The sequence below is a fragment of the Tachysurus vachellii genome, chromosome 18 (assembly GCF_030014155.1).
Source record: "Tachysurus vachellii isolate PV-2020 chromosome 18, HZAU_Pvac_v1, whole genome shotgun sequence".
Taxonomy (NCBI): domain Eukaryota; kingdom Metazoa; phylum Chordata; class Actinopteri; order Siluriformes; family Bagridae; genus Tachysurus; species Tachysurus vachellii.
The window spans coordinates 19,259,648-19,282,117 of record NC_083477.1 but is presented as its reverse complement, the minus strand read 5'-3'; the positions used below and the strand labels follow the sequence as shown (position 1 = coordinate 19,282,117).

Sequence of the window (22,470 nt, the reverse complement as noted above, 5' to 3'; positions counted from 1 at the left end):
AAAAAGCAGAAAGTGCTATTAGGCAAAGAGTTTTAAATCCACATGTGGATAAGTGGAAAGTTTGTGAATGAAAAAAAAAAATTGCTCAAATAAATCACATATTTGCAATTTAAGGGCATCTGTGGATTTTTACTCGAACTGGCTCATCGAATGCAAGCAGCTGATCTATATGCGATTCTATCACACCGTAAAATATTACACTAATGTGTGAGACAGGTGATGTGGAACACACACACTTTATATTATGTGCCCTTGCTTCAGTCTAGAGTTGACAGCACACACACTATATTATGTGCACTTGCTTCAGTCTAGAGTTGACAGCACACACACACTTTTATGTTATGTGCACTTGCTTCAGTCTAGAGTTGACAGCACACACACACTTTTATGTTATGTGCACTTGCTTCAGTCTAGAGTTGACAGCACACACACACTTTTATATTATGTGCACTTGCTTCAGTCTAGAGTTGACAGCACACACACACACACACACACACACACTTTATATTATGTGCACTTGCTTCAGTCTAGAGTTGACAGCACACACACACTTTTATATTATGTGCACTTGCTTCAGTCTAGAGTTGACAGCACACACACTATATTATGTGCACTTGCTTCAGTCTAGAGTTGACAGCACACACACACTTTTATGTTATGTGCACTTGCTTCAGTCTAGAGTTGACAGCACACACACACACACACTTTATATTATGTGCACTTGCTTCAGTCTAGAGTTGACAGCACACACACGCTTTTATATTACAGTATGTGCCCTTGCTTCAGTCTAGAGTTGACAGCACACACACACTTTATATTATGTGCACTTGCTTCAGTCTAGAGTTGACAGCACACACACACACACACACACACACACACACACACACACACTTTATATTATGTGCACTTGCTTCAGTCTAGAGTTGACAGCACACACACACACACACACACACTTTTATATTAGGTGCCCTTGCTTCAGTCTAGAGTTGACAGCACACACACACACACACTTTATATTATGTGCACTTGCTTCAGTCTAGAGTTGACAGCACACACACGCTTTTATATTACAGTATGTGCCCTTGCTTCAGTCTAGAGTTGACAGCACACACATATATATACATAAGTGTGTGTGTGCTGTCAACACTGGACTGAAGAGGACATTTCTATTTTGTCAGACTAGTGAGTATAAACAGTTATTTAAATGATGATGATTATAATTATTCTAAAAAGAAATGATTAACACATTGTAGTCATTTATTTTTTTTATTTTATTTTTTTTTTATTTTATTTCAGAAGCCTTAACAAACTAAAACTTAAATATCTATCTGCTAAATTAGACACCACCTTGTAGCTGAAGGAATCCTAATTAACGTCTTATGTTGTGCGACGTACAGTACATGGGTATGTTATGCATATTTGATATATATTTTGATGAGAAGTCATGTCTCTATGGTGAGGTGAAATATATAAAAATTCAGAACAATACTGTCACTGCTGCTAACAATAGAATAATAAAAAAAATGTATATATACTTCATTTGGGGGTAAAAAGAAAAATACATCAACTTAAAAATTATTTTTATTTTTCATGTAAGCAAATGCAACATAGCAAAACAGCATTCATTTAATCAGCTGATCATTTTTTCATTTTGTATTCACTTTGACCAGAGTCATTGAACATCCATAGATGAGAGAGAGAATAAAGAGTATGATGAAGGCACAGGCCATGTTCCAGGTTTCCTCAGACTGATCCATTATTGCAGGTTCAGCCTTGTTCTCATCATAGTATATCGTCTTTTCTATAAATTCTGTAAGAAGAAAGGATTTTTTTAGTCATTTTGTCACTGTACTGTAAACTGAAGAGATTCTAAAGAAGTAAAGTTTGTCATATACAGTAGGTACGTGTGGAATTAAACCCCAAAGATGCTAGCATTCTTTTTTTAACAGGACTGTATTTTAGATTTTTAGAAAAAAATAAAATAAATAAAATCACCTGTTTTAGAGACGAAGCGAGAGATAATGCCAGTGATGTGCTCAACCTGGCACGTGTATTTGTCTCCAGGTACCCATTCCATGGCCTGGATATAGAGGTGGCTTCGAATGTTAAATTTCCCATCAGGCCCTTTGTCAGAGCTGCTGGTATTGTTCTCACGTATTACAGTATCATTATTTCGCAACCATGTGATGTTAATGGCAGATGGGCTATAACCGTTCACCAGACACACCAGCTCATCTTGACCCTGTAGCAGCTTCACAGAGGGAGCTTGTTGCATTACAGATGCTGGATGATGGAGCCAGAGGGAGGTGAGAAAAACAAGGATAGATTTCAGTGAAGGTAACAGTCAGTTATTACTTATAGTGTAAAAGATTTAAGTATTTGATGGTAGATTATGCTAATGGGATATACAGGTAATTCAGATCAGTTTTTGGATTCAAAGTATACATAAATATTCTCTGATTCATTGAAGTAGAATTCTGATGTGTTTTATACGGTGGCCGAGAAGTGCTAAACAAATTAACAAATCCGAAAACACATTAACAAATCCGAAAACAAATTAACAAATCCGAAAACACATTAACAAATCCGAAAACAAATTAACAAATCCGAAAACACATTAACAAATCCGAAAACACAACGACAATTCAGACAACCCGGAAGAGGTTGGTATAGTTTGTTATTGGAACACGTGCCGATCATTGGACAAGACACCTGTCACTCAAGGTATACATGAAGTTCAACAGTCTGCCGCAGGGAAAAGTTGGAATGGATGGATGGAATGGATTACTGTGGATTAATTCTGTTATTTTCTTATATTTAAATCTTTATGATTAAAATCCATACCTGTATATCTTGAGTGACAGGTGTCTTGTCCAATAATCGGTAAGTTTCCAGTCAAAAACAATACACTACCGTTTCCGGGTTGTCTGACTTTTTAATGTGTTTTCAGATTTGTTAATGTGTTTTCGGATTTGTTAATTTGTTTTCGGATTTGTTAATGTGTTTTCGGGTTTGTTAATGTGTTTTCGGGTTTGTTAATGTGTTTTCAGATTTCTTAATTTGTTTTGCACTTCTCGGCCACCGTAGTTTTATGATATGTAATATACCAAGCATTTATATGCGTAGTGTTAATTAATGGAACTAAATAGTTATCTACATTTGCTCATCAGTAAAGTCACCATCATTTGTAGTTCAGATACACAGTGATATAAATTACACAAACTAAACAAGTTTGAGGTTCACAGGATTGACATGTTACTGACCGTATATGTTGTTTATTGTGCGTTTGATCGGCGTTTCAGATGACTCGTGGTTAACCACACAAGAAAAATCGCCATTTTCCATTTCTGACGTTGGTAATGTCAGTCTGCTGTGCATGGAATAAGCAGCCCTCTCAGATTGCATGCTGACTGGACTGTTGCTGAAACGGGATGCTTCAAGCCGGATGCCATTCAGCTCCCAGTGCACAGAGATATCAGCTGGGTGAAATCCCTCGACAAAGCAGATAAGACTTGTATTGTGAACTCCAGACAGTTCGTCTTCACTAGGACTGAGAATTCGGATGGTGGGTGATTTGGGGTCTAAAAAACAAATATAAATTTGGACTTACAGTAGTAGCTTTATCATAGTTACAACAATGAATTCTCAATTTTTATTGGCCAAAAATTCAGGTTGCTAGTTTACATTAATGCACTCGTTATGTTGGCTTTGTAGAAGCCAACATTCTGTTTTCCTATTTAAGCTTAGACAAAAATTTATAAAATTTAATGCGGCCTACGGCTTTCGAGCCACATGCACCAAATTCGGATATGTTGTAGATGCTGGTCTGAAGTTTGTTGCTGTTACTTTTCTAAGCGATCCGAGTACCGGTACTTCCGGTACCGGGTCTCAAAATGGCCTTTTTTCCCATAGACTCCCATTATAAACCTTGGAGGTTTATAACTCGGCAAACTTTCGAACTATCTACATGTACACCAAACTCGGCCAGCTCCTTTAGGGTGATACTCTGAACAAACTTTTAAATTGGTGTACCGACTGGCCTTTCAGTTGTGCCACAGCCCCGCCCCCAAAATATGCAAAATCAAAAAACCTTTTACAACATGGACATGTGACATATCAAAACACTCAGAACAATGAGGGGAACTTCCGCACGGGTATTCTGATGACATCACATGCTCATGTCCGCTCGCTCAAGTATTGGCACCCTAGCGGTCCAGTAGCTTTCACAATCTTTCTGTCTACTTGCCTCCAAAAGTAACACTGACCCTTATGTCCACTCGCCTCCAAAAAGCACCGGCCTTTGCGAATACTTGCACCGTCAAAGCCAACAACAAAGTTTGTCACGACGAACTTTACAAATCTAGTTCTAGTTACAGCTGATCCATAGGGACTTGTGTGGTGGACGTGTCCCAAAATACAATATTAAATAAATTGGTATTAATAAAATATTTATAAAATTGGTCAAGTCTGTATTAGGGAAACATATTTTACATTTATGAAAGGAGTCTCCAGCCCTGGAATTTAGGTATTGCTGGTAAAGCTGTTGTTTTAAATAGATGCATAAAATGGGTATTATGGTCAATCTTTAATAGTTCTTTGTTGGTAAATTAATAGGACAGTAATCAAATTTAGGAGTAACTGCATCAGTTTGTTTATTGTTTTTGCTAAAGCGCATATTTCTATGTCTTTTATTCCTTTGATTATGTGTATGGAAAAAGACCAGTAAAAATGTTTTGGTAGGCCAATGCAGATGTGTGACATGGAATAAATATTTTAAATAAGGTGAATAGCCATAAATGTGTTAAAAATATAACATTAACTTAAAAAAAAACTGAACTCATCACATTATTAAGGGCTTTTCTCGCTTTTTGCAACAAACAAATAAATAAGGATTCTTAAAGTTTGTGGTTTTGGTCAGGACTTGCCTCTGGTTTTGGAGATACTGTATTTCGTTGGCTCTTTGGCGCAGGGGTGTTTGACCTCACAGTCAACAGTTGCGTAGTTGTTCCATTGTGTAATCGCAACCTTTAGAACACTGGAGAGACTCTCAGTTCCATTTTTGTTGACTTTGGTGGGCGATTTTGTCGCATCCTTAGAGTTACTTCTATCTCCTACTTTCCAACTTATGGTGAAGACATCGAGATAGTGGCCCAGTAGCAGACAGGTGACAGAAACCTTACTCTCTCTCATATCTTTGATGGAGGGAGCCAGAAGGTAAACCTGTGGCATCTGAACGAATTCTGGATTCACTGGAGATAAAAGTCATTAGTGTAGTTATGTACAGAATTTTGTATAAAGATCATAAACCTTTATGAAATGTAGGCTGTAATTAGAATACCTGAACAAATACTGATGCTCTTCTCTTTGAGATTATGCTGATCTCTGAATTGGCATGTAAACGTTTCCCCTTTAGTCCAGTCTTGCTGTGGAACCATTACTTCGCTGATCACTTTAACACGTCCATCTGCTTCCATTGTTCTCATACTATGAGCAATAGTCAGAATTTTAGTCCAAGTGATAGTTGGGTTAAGTCCAGTTCCAGAGCAAAGAAGTTTTTGAGCCGGTGATCCTTTTATATCCACACTGGTAACCGCTGAAAGGTCCACTGAAGGGTCACCTGGAGAGAAGCTCAAAGATTTAGGACTGAAATGTAAAGATTGTATTTCATCAATCATTTATCTTGACATTTTAATCTTGAAATAGTGTTTTAAAATGTTCTCATGTTTCTTATTTCTAAAAAGTAATGATTTTACATTGCACTTTACATCACAGAGGCAAAATGGTGCAATCAGGGCTAGGATCAAGTAAAACGGAATACAGAAGGTTTTTACTTTCATGTTACTTATGAAACAATATGAAGCCTGTGAGACAAAAAGACCGCATTTATTAATCTGAGCAAAATGCATTTTAAAGCATTATACAACTGGTTTTATTTCCAAAATATAACCAATGGAATATTGCTTTAAAATGCATTTTGAAAGATACAAGCAAAAATAAGAACTGCACAAATAGAGTTAAAAATAAATAAATAAATCAATTAATAAAAAAAATCCATCTACATGTGATGTTGAGGCCAATTAGGATTTAATAATAATAATAATAATAATAATAATAATAATAATAATAATAATAATAATAATAATACATTTTATTTAAAGGCTTTTTTTTAAAGATTTGAGTAATAATCTAAGGTTGACGAAACTTGAGAGCCAGAATTAATACACCATGTTGACTGTGCTGGCATTTTTTTTTTTTTTTTTACCGGTGTCCCTGTAACCTGTAAATATTGTGAAATAATTGATTGGGATTGAAATATTCCTCACCAAAAATGTTTCCTGTAGAATTGGATTTCCATGAACCGGATTGGCTTTGAATCTGGCATGAGAAACTTTTATCTTTTTTTTGGTTTGTTGTGGGAACAGTGAAACGTCTAGTCAGAGAGTCCAGGCCTTCGGGCAGAATCACGTATTGATCTTCAGAGACCTTGGCGCTGTTGGCCTGGAAGGTGACCAGGAGCTCACCAGACGGCAGGTCTGTTGCGGTACACTCCAACACTTCAGTGTCTCCCTTCTGTATATCTTCAAGATTCCTCCTGATGACCACTGTAGGAGATTTCTTAGGTTCTAAGAAACATAAGGTCTCAAAAGTTACAATTTTGTAGTGTTGATCTTTTCTGAAAAATTCTAGTGTGAGCAAATGGTTCAGAATTAGCTTTCAAGTGGAATTGGAAATGTTGTAAATTCATTCTCAGCATGTGATACACAGTCCCTTATGTGACATTTATTTTTTATTTAGCGATAACTGAGCTCATCACATAAAGGGCTTTTCTCTCTTTTTGCAACAAACAAACAAACAAATAAATAAATAAGGATTCTTAAAGTTTGTGGTTTTGGTCAGGACTTGCCTCTGGTTTTGGAGATACTGTATTTCGTTGGCTCTTTGAAGCAGGGGTGTTTGACCTCACAGTCAACAGTTGCGTAGTTGTTCCATTGTGTAATCGCAACCTTTAGAACACTGGAGAGACTCTCAGTTCCATTTTTGTTGACTTTGGTGGGCGATTTTGTCGCATCCTTAGAGTTACTTCTATCTCCTACTTTCCAACTTATGGTGAAGACATCGAGATAGTGGCCCAATAGCAGACAGGTGACGGAAACCTTACTCTCTCTCATATCTTTGATGGAGGGAGCCAGAAGGTAAACCTGTGGCATCTGAACGAATTCTGGATTCACTGGAGATAAAAGTCATTAGTGTAGTTATGTACAGAATTTTGTATAAAGATCATAAACCTTTATGAAATGTAGGCTGTAATTAGAATACCTGAACAAATACTGATGCTCTTCTCTTTGAGATTATTCTGATCTCTGAATTGGCATGTAAACGTTTCCCCTTTAGTCCAGTCTTGCTGTGGAACCATTACTTCGCTGATCACTTTAACACGTCCATCTGCTTCCATTGTTCTCATACTATGAGCAATAGTCAGAATTTTAGTCCAAGTGATAGTTGGGTTAAGTCCAGTTCCAGAGCAAAGAAGTTTTTGAGTCGGTGATCCTTTTATATCCACACTGGTAACCGCTGAAAGGTCCACTGAAGGGTCACCTGGAGAGAAGCTCAAAGATTTAGGACTGAAATGTAAAGATTGTATTTCATCAATCATTTATCTTGACATTTTAATCTTGAAATAGTGTTTTAAAATGTTCTCATGTTTCTTATTTCTAAAAAGTAATGATTTTACATTGCACTTTACATCACAGAGGCAAAATGGTGCAATCAGGGCTAGGATCAAGTAAAACGGAATACAGAAGGTTTTTACTTTCATGTTACTTATGAAACAATATGAAGCCTGTGAGACAAAAAGACCGCATTTATTAATCTGAGCAAAATGCATTTTAAAGCATTATACAACTGGTTTTATTTCCAAAATATAACCAATGGAATATTGCTTTAAAATGCATTTTGAAAGATACAAGCAAAAATAAGAACTGCACAAATAGAGTTAAAAATAAATAAATAAATCAATTAATAAAAAAAATCCATCTACATGTGATGTTGAGGCCAATTAGGATTTAATAATAATAATAATAATAATAATAATAATAATAATAATAATAATAATAATAATAATACATTTTATTTAAAGGCTTTTTTTTAAAGATTTGAGTAATAATCTAAGGTTGACGAAACTTGAGAGCCAGAATTAATACACCATGTTGACTGTGCTGGCATTTTTTTTTTTTTTTTTACCGGTGTCCCTGTAACCTGTAAATATTGTGAAATAATTGATTGGGATTGAAATATTCCTCACCAAAAATGTTTCCTGTAGAACTGGATTTCCATGAACCGGATTGGCTTTGAATCTGGCATGAGAAACTTTTATCTTTTTTTTGGTTTGTTGTGGGAACAGTGAAACGTCTAGTCAGAGAGTCCAGGCCTTCGGGCAGAATCACGTATTGATCTTCAGAGACCTTGGCGCTGTTGGCCTGGAAGGTGACCAGGAGCTCACCAGACGGCAGGTCTGTTGCGGTACACTCCAACACTTCAGTGTCTCCCTTCTGTATATCTTCAAGATTCCTCCTGATGACCACTGTAGGAGATTTCTTAGGTTCTAAGAAACATAAGGTCTCAAAAGTTACAATTTTGTAGTGTTGATCTTTTCTGAAAAATTCTAGTGTGAGCAAATGGTTCAGAATTAGCTTTCAAGTGGAATTGGAAATGTTGTAAATTCATTCTCAGCATGTGATACACAGTCCCTTATGTGACATTTATTTTTTATTTAGCGATAACTGAGCTCATCACATAAAGGGCTTTTCTCTCTTTTTGCAACAAACAAACAAACAAATAAATAAATAAGGATTCTTAAAGTTTGTGGTTTTGGTCAGGACTTGCCTCTGGTTTTGGAGATACTGTATTTCGTTGGCTCTTTGAAGCAGGGGTGTTTGACCTCACAGTCAACAGTTGCGTAGTTGTTCCATTGTGTAATCGCAACCTTTAGAACACTGGAGAGACTCTCAGTTCCATTTTTGTTGACTTTGGTGGGCGATTTTGTCGCATCCTTAGAGTTACTTCTATCTCCTACTTTCCAACTTATGGTGAAGACATCGAGATAGTGGCCCAATAGCAGACAGGTGACGGAAACCTTACTCTCTCTCATATCTTTGATGGAGGGAGCCAGAAGGTAAACCTGTGGCATCTGAACGAATTCTGGATTCACTGGAGATAAAAGTCATTAGTGTAGTTATGTACAGAATTTTGTATAAAGATCATAAACCTTTATGAAATGTAGGCTGTAATTAGAATACCTGAACAAATACTGATGCTCTTCTCTTTGAGATTATTCTGATCTCTGAATTGGCATGTAAACGTTTCCCCTTTAGTCCAGTCTTGCTGTGGAACCATTACTTCGCTGATCACTTTAACACGTCCATCTGCTTCCATTGTTCTCATACTATGAGCAATAGTCAGAATTTTAGTCCAAGTGATAGTTGGGTTAAGTCCAGTTCCAGAGCAAAGAAGTTTTTGAGTCGGTGATCCTTTTATATCCACACTGGTAACCGCTGAAAGGTCCACTGAAGGGTCACCTGGAGAGAAGCTCAAAGATTTAGGACTGAAATGTAAAGATTGTATTTCATCAATCATTTATCTTGACATTTTAATCTTGAAATAGTGTTTTAAAATGTTCTCATGTTTCTTATTTCTAAAAAGTAATGATTTTACATTGCACTTTACATCACAGAGGCAAAATGGTGCAATCAGGGCTAGGATCAAGTAAAACGGAATACAGAAGGTTTTTACTTTCATGTTACTTATGAAACAATATGAAGCCTGTGAGACAAAAAGACCGCATTTATTAATCTGAGCAAAATGCATTTTAAAGCATTATACAACTGGTTTTATTTCCAAAATATTACCAATGGAATATTGCTTTAAAATGCATTTTGAAAGATACAAGCAAAAATAAGAACTGCACAAATGGAGTTAAAAATAAATAAATAAATAAATTAATTAATAAAAAAAAAATCCATCTACATGTGATGTTGAGGCTAATTAGGATTTAATAATAATAATAATAATAATAATAATAATAATAAAAATACATTTTATTTAAAGGCGCCTTTCAGTCGATTTGAGTAATAATCTAAGGTTGACGAAACTTGAGAGCCAGAATTAATACACCATGTTGACTGTGCTGGCATTCTTTTTTTTTTTTTAACCGGTGTCCCTGTAACCTGTAAATATTGTGAAATAATTGATTGGGATTGAAATATTCCTCACCAAAAATGTTTCCTGTTGAATTGGATTTCCATGAACCGGATAGGCTTTGAATCTGGCATGAGAAACTGTTATCTTTTTTTTGGTTTGTTGTGGGAACAGTGAAACGTCTAGTCAGAGAGTCCAGGCCTTCGGGCAGAATCACATATTGATCTTCAGAGACCTTGGCGCCGTTGGCCTGGAAGGTGACCAGGAGCTCACCAGACGGCAGGTCTGTTGCGGTACACTCCAACACTTCAGTGTCTCCCTTCTGTATGTCTTCAAGATTCCTCCTGATGACCACTGTAGGAGATTTCTTAGGTTCTAAGAAACATAAGGTCTCAAAAGTTACAATTTTGTAGTGTTGATCAAATTATTCAGAATTAGCTTTCAAGTGGAACTGGAAATGTTGTAAATTCATTCTCAGCATGTGATACACAGTCCCTTATGTGACATTTATTTATTATTTATTAATTCCTGTCATGTGACTTTGTTCTGATTCTAGTCCTTTCTTTCCTGTCATTGGATGGTTGATTTATTGTGCTTTTATCTGTTTGTATGTATGAAGCCTATACTATGAATAAGCAATTGTGCCATATTCCACTACAGAATTATACAGCCAAATTTAAAATCCAAAATAACTGGGTCAATGGGGAGCCCCATGGTATCGTCATAGATTTCATTACGATTGTACAACTTACCTGAAAAACTGATCTTTTCTGTAGAATTAAAACATGAATGTGACGCTTTGCACGTTATTGTCTTTGCAGTTTTCCACTTTTCTGGACTTATAGTCAGGTTGCTAATTGTCCTTTCTTGCTGTTTATCAGTAATGATTTTCTCTGTTATTTCCTTATCATCTACAAACCATAACACTTTTGGGATCAACTCAGTTTCAACAAAACAAGAGGCTGTAACAGGTGTTCCTGTCAATATTGACACGAGGCGAGGTTTCTCCAGACGGATCCGTGGTGTCGATGTTGGTTTAGCTGCAATAAATAAAACATTGTTTACTTACAGCTACATGTCATGGATCATTTTTTATATTCCATTGTTTTTCTGATGAACTTACCTTTGCAATTGTTCCAGGATTCACTGTAGGTCTTGGTTTTCTGAGTAGCCGTACACGTGAATTCTGTGCCTGTACTCCATTCATTTGCATTAATGCTGACTTTGCTCAGTGCAGCAAAGACTTTTGGCCTTCCTTGAAAATTCTCGAATATCTCCAGGGTTGGTTGAACTCTGAACGGGTTATTATCTTTGTTCCACTTAACATCGATTTTTTTAGGAGAAAAACCTTCCAACCAACAAAACAGTTCAACACTGTCATCTGCTGTCCTGCTGCTGATGGTGATGTTGGGCTTAATCTCAGTCACCTCTATAAACAGTGAGATAACAACAACTGAATTGCATGTACATATTTACTGCTCAGCAGAACATCCTTAAAGTTTCAGCTTCTTTCTTATTCTCTTTGTATATTGAGATATTAGCACAACACTTTGGTAAGGAACATGTAACAACTAATATGATGGATTGTTTGTTTGATATTGTTTATTTATTTGCATGAATAATTTTTTTAAATAATTTTAGAGCTGAACCAAAGCACAAGCCAATCTTATGTTTGTGTGTGTGTGTGTGTGTGTGTGTGTGTGTGTGTGTGTGTGTGTGTGTGTGTGTGTGTGAGGGCGGTGTATTGTATTTTTTTAACAGTTTGTGGTAGCATTTTGTGTCATGGCTAGAGGAAGGAGTGCAGGACAAGCTTCAGCGAGCAACAGCAATCAGCGGCAACAAGCAGACCAAAGGTTAAACGGCTAAACCTTCTGAAAGAAGAAGTGAAAATCATCTGCGTCTCTTAGATGGAGTGAAACACACCTGCAGAGGAAGAAGCACTCCATTTGCAACCATTATTAGAACATTTACATGTAGAGTTTTTGCTTGTTATGTAAAACGTTTTTTTTTTTTTTTTTTAATATTCTTTGTTTGCAGAGTGAAATGAGAAAGCCTTTGTAATAATGCAATAAAAACAAAAATAACAGCTAATAAAAAAAATCAACAGTAAAAGATTCAGTACGTTTCAAGACCACAAAATTACAGAAACACCATTATCAAATATGAAATTATTGAAAAAAATTTAAGCATATTAAAATCAACACTATATTTCAAATCCATCAGTAATCCATCCAAATAAAGATGTAGAGACTATTAATTGCATATTTTTGTAAAACATTTATTTGAGTTTTGAGTAAACGCATGAAAAAAGACCAACATCTAAATGTCTGAAAGTATTTACAGATATAAAATATGTGGAAAGTTGCCTAAAAAAGCAGAAAGTATAATAAAGAAATGGTATAATAAAGAAACAATGAGATGACCAAACTCATTTCCATTTGTAGTTTCTGTACTCATTTCACCTGAAATAAAAATTTTAAACCGATTAGATCACAAAACCTAGGCATTCATCATGTAATATAACAATATATTCTTTCTTTGGGTGAATACAAATATATTGGGGGCTGTTTAAAGAATTTCCAAATCAAGTTTTCCTGCCATCAATTAAATAAAACCCACATTTTCAAGGAGCAGGAAACTTGTCGATCATATTTTAAACATTTGAAATTTCAAACATCTAAAATTAAATATTAAAACTGCAATTTATTCGAGGCATCAATAAATTAAATTTGTCAATTAAATTTGACTAGGAAGCTTATTTTGACTATAAAGTATAAAGCCTTTAAAAAAAGTTTCATTATTTTTCCAATTTCCTAACCACTCATTTCTATAAAAAAAAATGTATATGAAGAGATGAAGTCAAATCACATTTGAAAATCATAACTAAAAGTTTAAAACTACTTTCTGAAGACTTTTATTCATCTTATAGCACAGCAAACGGTTCAATATTTTAATTTCTTTATGAGCGTGTCCTCCTATTTAATCGTTTAACCCTTGTATGATCTGTGGGACCCATATTCATAAACATCAATATTTTTGAAAAACTTTGCTTCCTTGTAAATTTGTTGATTTTTTCCCCACTCATAACTTGATTAAATTTGATTTTCTTTTTTTTATTGCATTTTATTAAAAAACAAACAAAAACGAGTAGCACTTTAATTAAAAAATGTGATGTAATAACGGTAAAGGGCAAATATTAACCATATATGCTGTTTATATTGCTTGTAATTGGGATGAAGTAAACATCTGTACGGTATTTTAACATAAAATTTTTGATTGTGTTGAATTAAAAACCCAAAAATGCAGCGGGTCAACCAGACCCACGATCACTGGCTGAGTAACAAAAATACGAACAACATACAAGGGTTAAAGGTACATTAAAGCATCGAGTTGCAAATATTTAGTTAAAATAAGAGTTAAAATATCACATATTAAAGTACAGCTAGAACGAAGGTCAGATCTGCTGTTAGAAAATAGAAAACGAATCGAAACCTTTTAACCAATCAGATTTCACAAATATTTTATGTAATTTAACGGTGTACACAGGATTTTAAAACACAAACCAAGACATCAGTATCTAAAATCAGATAATCAAAGTAAACTAATAAAAATATCTGCGTACTACTTATTTATTTGATCCCAGTGTATTTGAATTCACCCTGTTTATGTTTATTGATCAGATCTCACCTTGATAACAGTCACTCCGATGCTGTAGAAGAGGGTGAAGAGGAAGAGAAATACAAATGTTATGGCAGTGTTTGCCATGTTATCTTCATCCACTTCCACCTCATGGTCAAGGTTCTCAAATATCATCAGGCAATCTGTCATAACACACACACGTCTATATAAGCACGTTTGTATTTGAAAAAAAAAAAAAAAAAGGAACGGAAAGCAAAAACAAGTTGCTTACACAAAAATAAACGATGTATACTACAATTTTCCCACTATATATAGATATAATATAAAGAATTAAATATGCACCCTACATGCTAAATATGAACCACATACATTTCCATTGCCAGTTTCCTGCAACACATTTCACATTACATGAGCTTTGGCTTTCATTAAATGGACATTTTAACAATGAGTATTTTTTATTCATTAGTGATTTCAAACAAAACTCGAATCAAAACGATTTGACAGTAATTCTGGCTATAAGAAGCTCATTCAGATAGGATTTAATTTAAACGGTGGTTTTCGTAGTAACAGAACTAACAAAAATGTTTGTACAAGTTGATAGGTTAATGTTTTCTTTAAGGATACAATTATTTAATAGAGTCTTATAGAGCGTTAGTGTTAGCTTTCTTTCAGTCAGAGGTAAATTTTAGAATTTTTTTTCTTTGCAGTTTCTTGCTAATTACAATTGCAATTACTAGCTATATATATTTTTTAAACTCTGCTTCACTTCTGTCTGCATCACATCATCACGTCACTGATTATATCTTATATCTGATCATAACATTCTGAAGTGTATAATAGCTTATGGGCTTTTTTTTTTTGCAAAACATTGGACATATAGTCTTAGTAACGTGTCTCCTGTTTGGATAAAAACACTAAGAGGTTCATTATCAAAAGGTATCATTATAATATGCCAATATGTCAGTGCATTTGTATTATAAAAAGCTCTGCATGTACTGTAGTATGCAAGTTAAACATGAAACCGGTGATCCCCAACATGATAAGTAAAAGTGTATAAAAAGTTCTTCACGTTAAAAGAGGGGCTGAATATCTTGGCTTGCTGCAGATTTCAAGGCTTGCTGCTAGAATTTTATTTACGGTCTAATTGAGGATGTATGTATTGTTTTAACAGTCACTAACACAGAGCAACAAAAAAGCTTGACAAAAATTTTACAAGAATGCAAACACACAAACACACATATTGTGGGGAAAAGCTTTGGCCCATTCTCTATTACATTTAAGCGATTTGTCTTTCTTAAATTTAAGGAAAAGCTACTTTTTAGAGAACATTTTTTGCTATTTTTTTTTTTTTTAAAACTGTATACTTGAGTATTACAGTTTTAGGGACAATATAATGAAATATGTTCCTTTAGGAACATTAAAGCGGCTGTAACTAAAAGTTACAGCTAAGGATATCGCAATATAGTGTAGTGAAGTATAAACTTAGTGTAAAATAATGATATAATATTTCTGTACTGCACAGGGTACATGCTGAAGGATTTTTTTTATTGTCATTGTTTCAGTGTAATATTGCATGAGACAAATTCCAAAAAACAAGGACACACAAGCATCAGACAGACTTCAAGACAATGACATTGCATTAATTAAAAAAAAAGAAAAAGACATAGAAGACGGGGCAAAATGTTAAAATAAAACAAGCATTAATAGCAGACAAGACAATATCTGTTACTTTTTGCAGCAGTTTGAGGGAACATTCATACTAAGATTCACTATGCTGGGTGGGTTTGCATTGTTAGTGATGGATCTGGATAGGAGGCGCACAGGATCCTCAATGGACTCATGGAAAACCCTGCAGGTGAAAACAGAGCCATCATTCCAGCGTGCAGCATCGAAAATAAGCTGGCTGTAAACCGAAAAGAGGTTGTTTTTCTCAATAGCATTAGTGGTGCTCTGCACGTAGTTTGAATCTGAATCCACTTGTTCATCGTTAACAAGCCAAGACACAGCCACCTCCTTAGGGTAGAAGCCTTTTACATAGCAAGTCAGGGTCAACCTGCCCTCTGAACTCTCTGGTGGAGGGAGCAAATAAACTTTGGGGGTTTCCTTCTTGCCTATAAACGTGAAATCACAGTTAAGTTCAAAACACGCTCAGTTTCCTATACTTGTGTTGTTTCCCTATGTAGGCAAACACTGTTCACACATTAACTAAAACAACATTTTCATACAACATAATTTGCAGATCATTTCATTATAGTTAGATATCATTTCATAGCTTTATCAGACAAATAAAGAGCGAGAACAAGTGTAAGTAGTAAAAGTATTTCCTACCATTTTCTCTTTTGTAAACAACGTCTTTGGACAATAGGACGAAATCTTTATGGAACACCTGGCAGGTGAATGTGGCGCCATTGCTCCACTCAGTGTAATTGATTTTGGCGGTGGCTTTGACTGTGGTTATTCCCTCTTCCTTTGATGCAGCGATCTCATCAGTGCCCTTAAACCATTTAATGTCCTTGAAGCCAGGGTTTCCAGTCGCTGTGCACACGAGATCGCCACTTCTGAGGATCAGCATGTCCCAGGTGGAAGGTGGAATAATGCTCACGTCTGGCTGTTTTACGTCAACAGCCACTGTAAAGAAGGTGCAGAAACAAGTTTATGTGATTGAATTCAAATGATTAAATAATAAAAAAAAACATACAGTAACAAAAAACTATATTTTCTATACCTTGTCTATCATTTTAATGCACACTACATCCAAATAACCATACAGAAAAAAAAACAGTTCAACAAAAAGATTGAGCAGTTAGAGGGGGTTTTAATGAAATGAAATGAAATTGACTGCTTCTGTGAGCTAGTTCGAAATTCAACTATTCATATAGGTAAAAAAAAAACCAGAATAATATAGTACGTACCAGAAGTGGCCTCTTTAGTCTGAGTCCATTTGTTCTGCTTAAATTCACACTTAACTGGAGATTGTGAGCCGGTCCATTCATTGCTGTTCAATTCCAATACACTTACAGCTGTGAAGGAACTTTTGTCCTGGCTTAATATGGTGGGTTTGACCTTGTCTTTGAGGTCCTTGGAATCACGAGTCCAAATAAATTGGTGTTTTTTAGGCGAAAATTCTGTAGCTATGCAGACGAAGGTAGCTGTTCCATTGTCTATTTCTGTTTGGGTTGGAGCTGTTAGAAGCAGAGATGCAGGGAGCTCGACCACTTCTGCAAAACAAACATACACAGATACGTATGCAGCGGCAATAGGCACAGCTGGTATTGCAGTTGTGGAATAGATTGTGTTGCCACAGTATGAAGGCCAGAAATGACCAACAACCTTAAATTCTAGTTACAGTCTGTAAAATAAATGTAAACCTGTTGATGCCACAGCAAACTTTGGCGTATATTTTTAATGATATACTGTGGCAACAAGCATGCAAGAAGTCATAAGCCACAAGTGAACAAAAGGGAAAAGACTTTTGTTGAGCATTGGCAGAGAAAGCGCACACAGCTTTTCCATTTAAAGTGTTTGATGCTGGGAATGAAATATTCCAGTGCTGATTGTAATTCAGCAAAATAATGGATAGGAGTAATAAACTTTTAGTCAGACACTTTAAATAGCGAAAGCAGACTGTCTCAGTGTGATTAGACATACAATATCCTCTTTAACATGGCTTTGGAGGAATTGAAATTACTATTGTTGATATTGCTTATGTTGTTGAGTCTAATTCCATGTCCTTTGCATCATTTTCTTAAAGAATAATGCTCACACTGAGACTGTATTTAGATTATACAAGATGCTACGGGAGATATGATTAAATTGCAACCATCTACGTGAGCTTTGAGGCTATTGGGAAGAAAAAAAATTTTTTTTCTTCATGCGATTATCCAGAATCTCTGAGGTGCCAACTGAGAAAAGAAACTTAACTCTATCAAGGTTAGATAATTGCTAATAGTTTCAGCTCTTCTATTTAAATGATGTAGTTTCACAGGAAACTCTTTGCTAGTTTAGTGTTCGATAAATCCCTGTTGAACAAACACTTTTTAGATATAGTACAGAGAATAAAATGGTCAGAAATACATATTTATATATGGTTATTACTGTTTGCTTGCTTGCTGGAAATAATATATAATGTGTGTCAGTAATGTAAATACTTTTATATATTTTATTACGTACATTTGGCCTTTTAGAGAACAACTTTACATATATATTATTGGACATTGAGGTCCTATTATTTTTTACAGTGTATGTATGGGTCAGGTGTAAGTTACCCAGTAAAGTAGCTTTGTTTATTGTTGACTTGGAAATGACATAAATAGGTATGAATAATGTGTTGTTATTTTGGATGTTTCTCTCCTACCTGGCTTCAACAAGTTTGCCTTTTTGGATCCTGCACTATTTTTGACTTCGCACTCGTACTTCTTTCTCTGGTCCCAGTCGGCAACCTTGACACGCAAGTGGCTCACTGAGGTGTATCCTTTGTTTGCTTGTACCGCAGGGTATTGCACGAAGTCAGTCAACGACTTTCCACTGTTATCTTTCCATGTAAAGGTCAGTCCGTCGGCGGAGGCCAAATCACGTGTAACACAGCCGAGAGTGACGTAACCGTCCGTGGATGAGCCGCACTGCCACAGTGGAAACAGGGACTGCGGGGGACCTTGCACTGCTGTAGATAGATAGATAGATAGATAGATAGATAGATAGATAGATAGATAGATAGATAGATAGATAGATAGATAGATAAGATAAATTGATAAATTGATAAATTGATAAATTGATAACCAGAGAACAAACCAACTCTGGATCTCTGCATCTGTAGATTTTTGACATGTAGACATAATTTTTTTTTATATTTCATAATCAGAATTGTGGCAAGTGGAATTTATTTTCCTTTATAAACTCTTAATAACACACCTATATATACCTATATTTTACTGTACTCTAATTCACTCACCGTTTGATTAGCAGATCAATTACATAATTGTTAAGACTTCATTAATACCAATTCTTGATAATTATGTTCATTAATAAGCAATAATCATCCAAACAAATACGTGCACACATACCTACATACCTACCTACCTACCTACCTACCTACCTACATACATACATACATACATATGATGCAAAAAACAGTGTCATTATAAACTCGGTCTCACCTCTCGTTCAAACATCGTACGGAGTCTTTCAACTGTTGCATTTCAGACGATTGACGTTTTAAGCATTAAAATGTGTACGATCACTAAGCCCGCCCCTTTCTTACGATTTATTTCGTTCTCGTTAAGATACGAATTGTTCCAAATTTGAAAACATAAGACAATTAAAACTAACTGAATCATCTAAACTAATAAAACTTTTTTATTTTTTACATGTAAGAACACACATTACTGAGGGGTAGATCGAATATTTTTTTAAACATAAAATTATTTGTTTTACATTGAAATCGGTCAATTAACTCATTTATTATTATTATTATTATTATTATTATTATTATTATTATTATTATTATCATCACTGAACCCGCCCATTTCTAACCATTTAATTCGTTCTCTTTATCTACAAATGACACGAATTAGTCTACAAAAACTCAGATAGTCCAATAAATGCAATTTATTGTCGCAAAGTAAACTTATTATTATTATTATTATTATTATTATTATTATTATTATTATCATCATCATCACTGAACCCGCCAATTTTTAACCATTTAATTCGTTCTCTTTATCTACAAATGACACGAATTAATCTACAAAAACAATCGCTATTTTACTTTAACAAAATTCATTCTGGAAATGGGTTCACTAAACCCGACAATTTCTTACGATTTATTTCATTCTCTTAAGATACATTTTAAACGAATGTAGTTTAAACTAAGTGAAATTTTTTAACCAATAAAACAAAAAAACAAACAAACAAAAAATGTTTTTTTGATATTATAATAAATACAATTTATTGTCGTAAAATAAATCCGGATAAATTTTTAATTATAATAATAATAATAATAATAATAATAATAATAATAATGATAATAATAATAATAATAATAATAATAATAATAATAATAATAATAATAATAATAATAATGACAGACGTTTGTAATATACGAACTTATCACTCATTATATATTACATTTTACTGTGCATTTTAAAATCTATATCAAGGTAGCAGAACAGAGAATTTTAAATGAATTCTAATAATCTGTAAATTATTAAAACACGTCGAATTATTTTTCAGGATATTTTTTATGGATAATAATTTACTTATTTATACTTTACTTACTTAATATAACAGTCTCTAAATGCAATATAATGTAAATACTTTTTAACGTCCGTATTTTTATATGTACATTTTAAACCATTAAATATAGCTTTATGAGAATAGAAATAAAGTTGACAGTAAAAGCGTTTGAATTACTTACCGCTTGTTACGGTGACAAGTGTCCCTTTTCCCCAGTAATCAAAAGCCCAGTAACACAGTGATCAAGTTTCCAGCACAACTCTATACACTAAACTATACTACATACAACTACATTAATAATATTATAGAACTTATTGACGGTTTAATCGCACATCATTCTTATGAAAAAAATAATGCATTTTAGTGAACTTTATTAAATTCTAAACTTCTAAAATAGACCCACAACTTTATTTTAAAAAATTATGTGACGGGGGGGTAAAAATAACGCGATTTTGTAGAATTTTACAGAATTATTATTTGTAGAAATATCGACTTTAAAAACTGAAAATGTTTATCTTATTTATTTATTATTTTTTTAAATTTACAAGGGAACACAATACGTTCTATTCCTCTAAGCGTTTCTAAAAGAATTGTGATCAGGACTAATGTTCAAATTCTGAGTGTTAAGTCAACAATTTTTTGATTTTCAAAATATAAAAAAAAAAATTCATGTTCGTTTAACTACACGAATAAGATGTGTTTCTTACCAGATGTAACGGTGACCATCGTTCCTTTTCCCCAGTAGTCAAAAGCATTGTCACAGTGACTCAAATTTATTCTGTCCCCATTCAAAAAGACCTGTCCGTCCAATCTATCCAGGTTTTACTAATTCTTTAAAACTTTTTTAGTTTATACTTGAACAAATAGTTTTAAAATGAAACGATTAAAACTATTAAAATATTTATTTTTTCTATTTTAAATGAAGTGCGCAATTTTGAACCCCGTCTTCGGTAAACATTTTCTTATCATTGCATTACTAATAATAAACCGCTATTAAATTGTTAGAATAAAAGCTGGAAATTCTACAGAGGCTTGGTTTTAATTTCTTACCTGATGTCACGGTGACCATTGTTCCTTTTCCCCAGTAATCAAAAGCTTCGTCACGGTGTTACGGCTTAACGCACTACTCATACATATATGTACCAGAACGGTTCGAGCACCATAATATAATTCTCTAAATCTTTGTAAATGTAAGGACATACTAAATATGGGTAATAAATGTAATCCTACCTGAAGTCACGGTGACCATTGTTCCTTTTCCCCAGTAGTCAAAGTAGTCGTCACAGTGAATAAATTGGCCAATTCTCTGTACAAAATCTCCTCAATGGGCTGTTCACTTTTTCTACCCTAACTTTTTTGGACTACTTTTAGTATTGGGCTACTAGGTGTGTTTCTAATATTTTTGAAGTTCGGTATCTGTTTTTTGATAAAAAAAAAAAAGTGCCCATTCACAATGAATCAACAAAACCAGAGCACTTACCTGAGGTCACAGTCACTTGAGTTCCTTTTCCCCAGTAGTCGAAGCCATCACTGTGCTTAATACTTCAGAACAATAGTGCAAAAACTAACACCTGTACCTGTAGTATACAAAATATGTCTTTTTTTTTCACTGTACTTCATTTTTCTCAATTTATTATTTAATTATCAATGAATTATAAAATAGCTATAAATGATTTATTAGTAATTATGTATTAATAATTGATTGGTTATACATAATTCAAAGGTTTCCAGCCACATCAATAGTAAGTTATAGTAAGAAGTTTTTATGACTTATCCTCTTTTTAGTTTAGAACTTGAATTAGAAATGATTCATGAAATCAAAATGATTAAAATCACAGTATTAGCTGAGACCGATAACGATCAGTGATTTGTTTTTTGAAGGCTGAGCTTATGAACGTGAATAAGATACATGTCCATGTGGTTCGGTGCAACAACAGGAAGATAATTATGGTAAAAACCCTAACCCTAGGAATGGAAGGAATGTGTTTTTATTTGGGTCATACTCATGCATGGAGATTTTGCTGGACATGATGTGTTTAAGTTTGCTATTTCTTTCCTTCAACCAGTAAAAGCCAAGAAAAATGCCTTATCAACTTGAAATTCCTACTCAGCACTTAGTCTTCTCAGCTACCAGCTCTTCCAGAGCTTATTGATTGAACTTGATCACCACGGCTGGCCACAAGGGGCATTTCTTACTTTTAAAAGAGTTATGCTGTATATACAAGAATTTGATTTAGACCAATCAGCATGCAGACAAATTTGCTTGTGAACGCTAAAACATACTTAACAGTAAAAATGCTTTAACAAAATGGTGGCCGTTATCTATTAATGCATAGTACCAACACTGGGCACCCTTCACACACAGTCACACCCTTTCATAACTGGGGCAATGTTGAGTAGCCAGCA

At 34.4% G+C, this 22,470-nt stretch overlaps 1 protein-coding gene across 1 annotated transcript; it reads right to left on the bottom strand.

The window, feature by feature from the left end:
- Positions 1-1,563: 1,563 nt before the first annotated feature.
- ighd (immunoglobulin heavy constant delta) lies at positions 1,564-21,341 on the bottom strand. The gene is made up of 21 exons (XM_060892039.1): positions 21,295-21,341; positions 18,188-18,493; positions 16,746-17,051; positions 16,162-16,461; positions 15,561-15,944; positions 13,882-14,015; positions 13,515-13,527; positions 11,318-11,647; positions 10,947-11,234; positions 10,270-10,569; positions 9,297-9,575; positions 8,884-9,207; positions 8,303-8,602; positions 7,318-7,596; positions 6,905-7,228; positions 6,324-6,623; positions 5,339-5,617; positions 4,926-5,249; positions 3,264-3,581; positions 1,996-2,283; positions 1,564-1,810 (listed from the first exon to the last, which is right to left on the bottom strand). The coding sequence occupies exons 1-21, from the start codon at positions 21,311-21,313 to the stop codon at positions 1,647-1,649; spliced, it is 5,559 nt and encodes a 1,852-aa protein (XP_060748022.1). The 5' UTR covers positions 21,314-21,341; the 3' UTR covers positions 1,564-1,646.
- Positions 21,342-22,470: the final 1,129 nt, after the last annotated feature.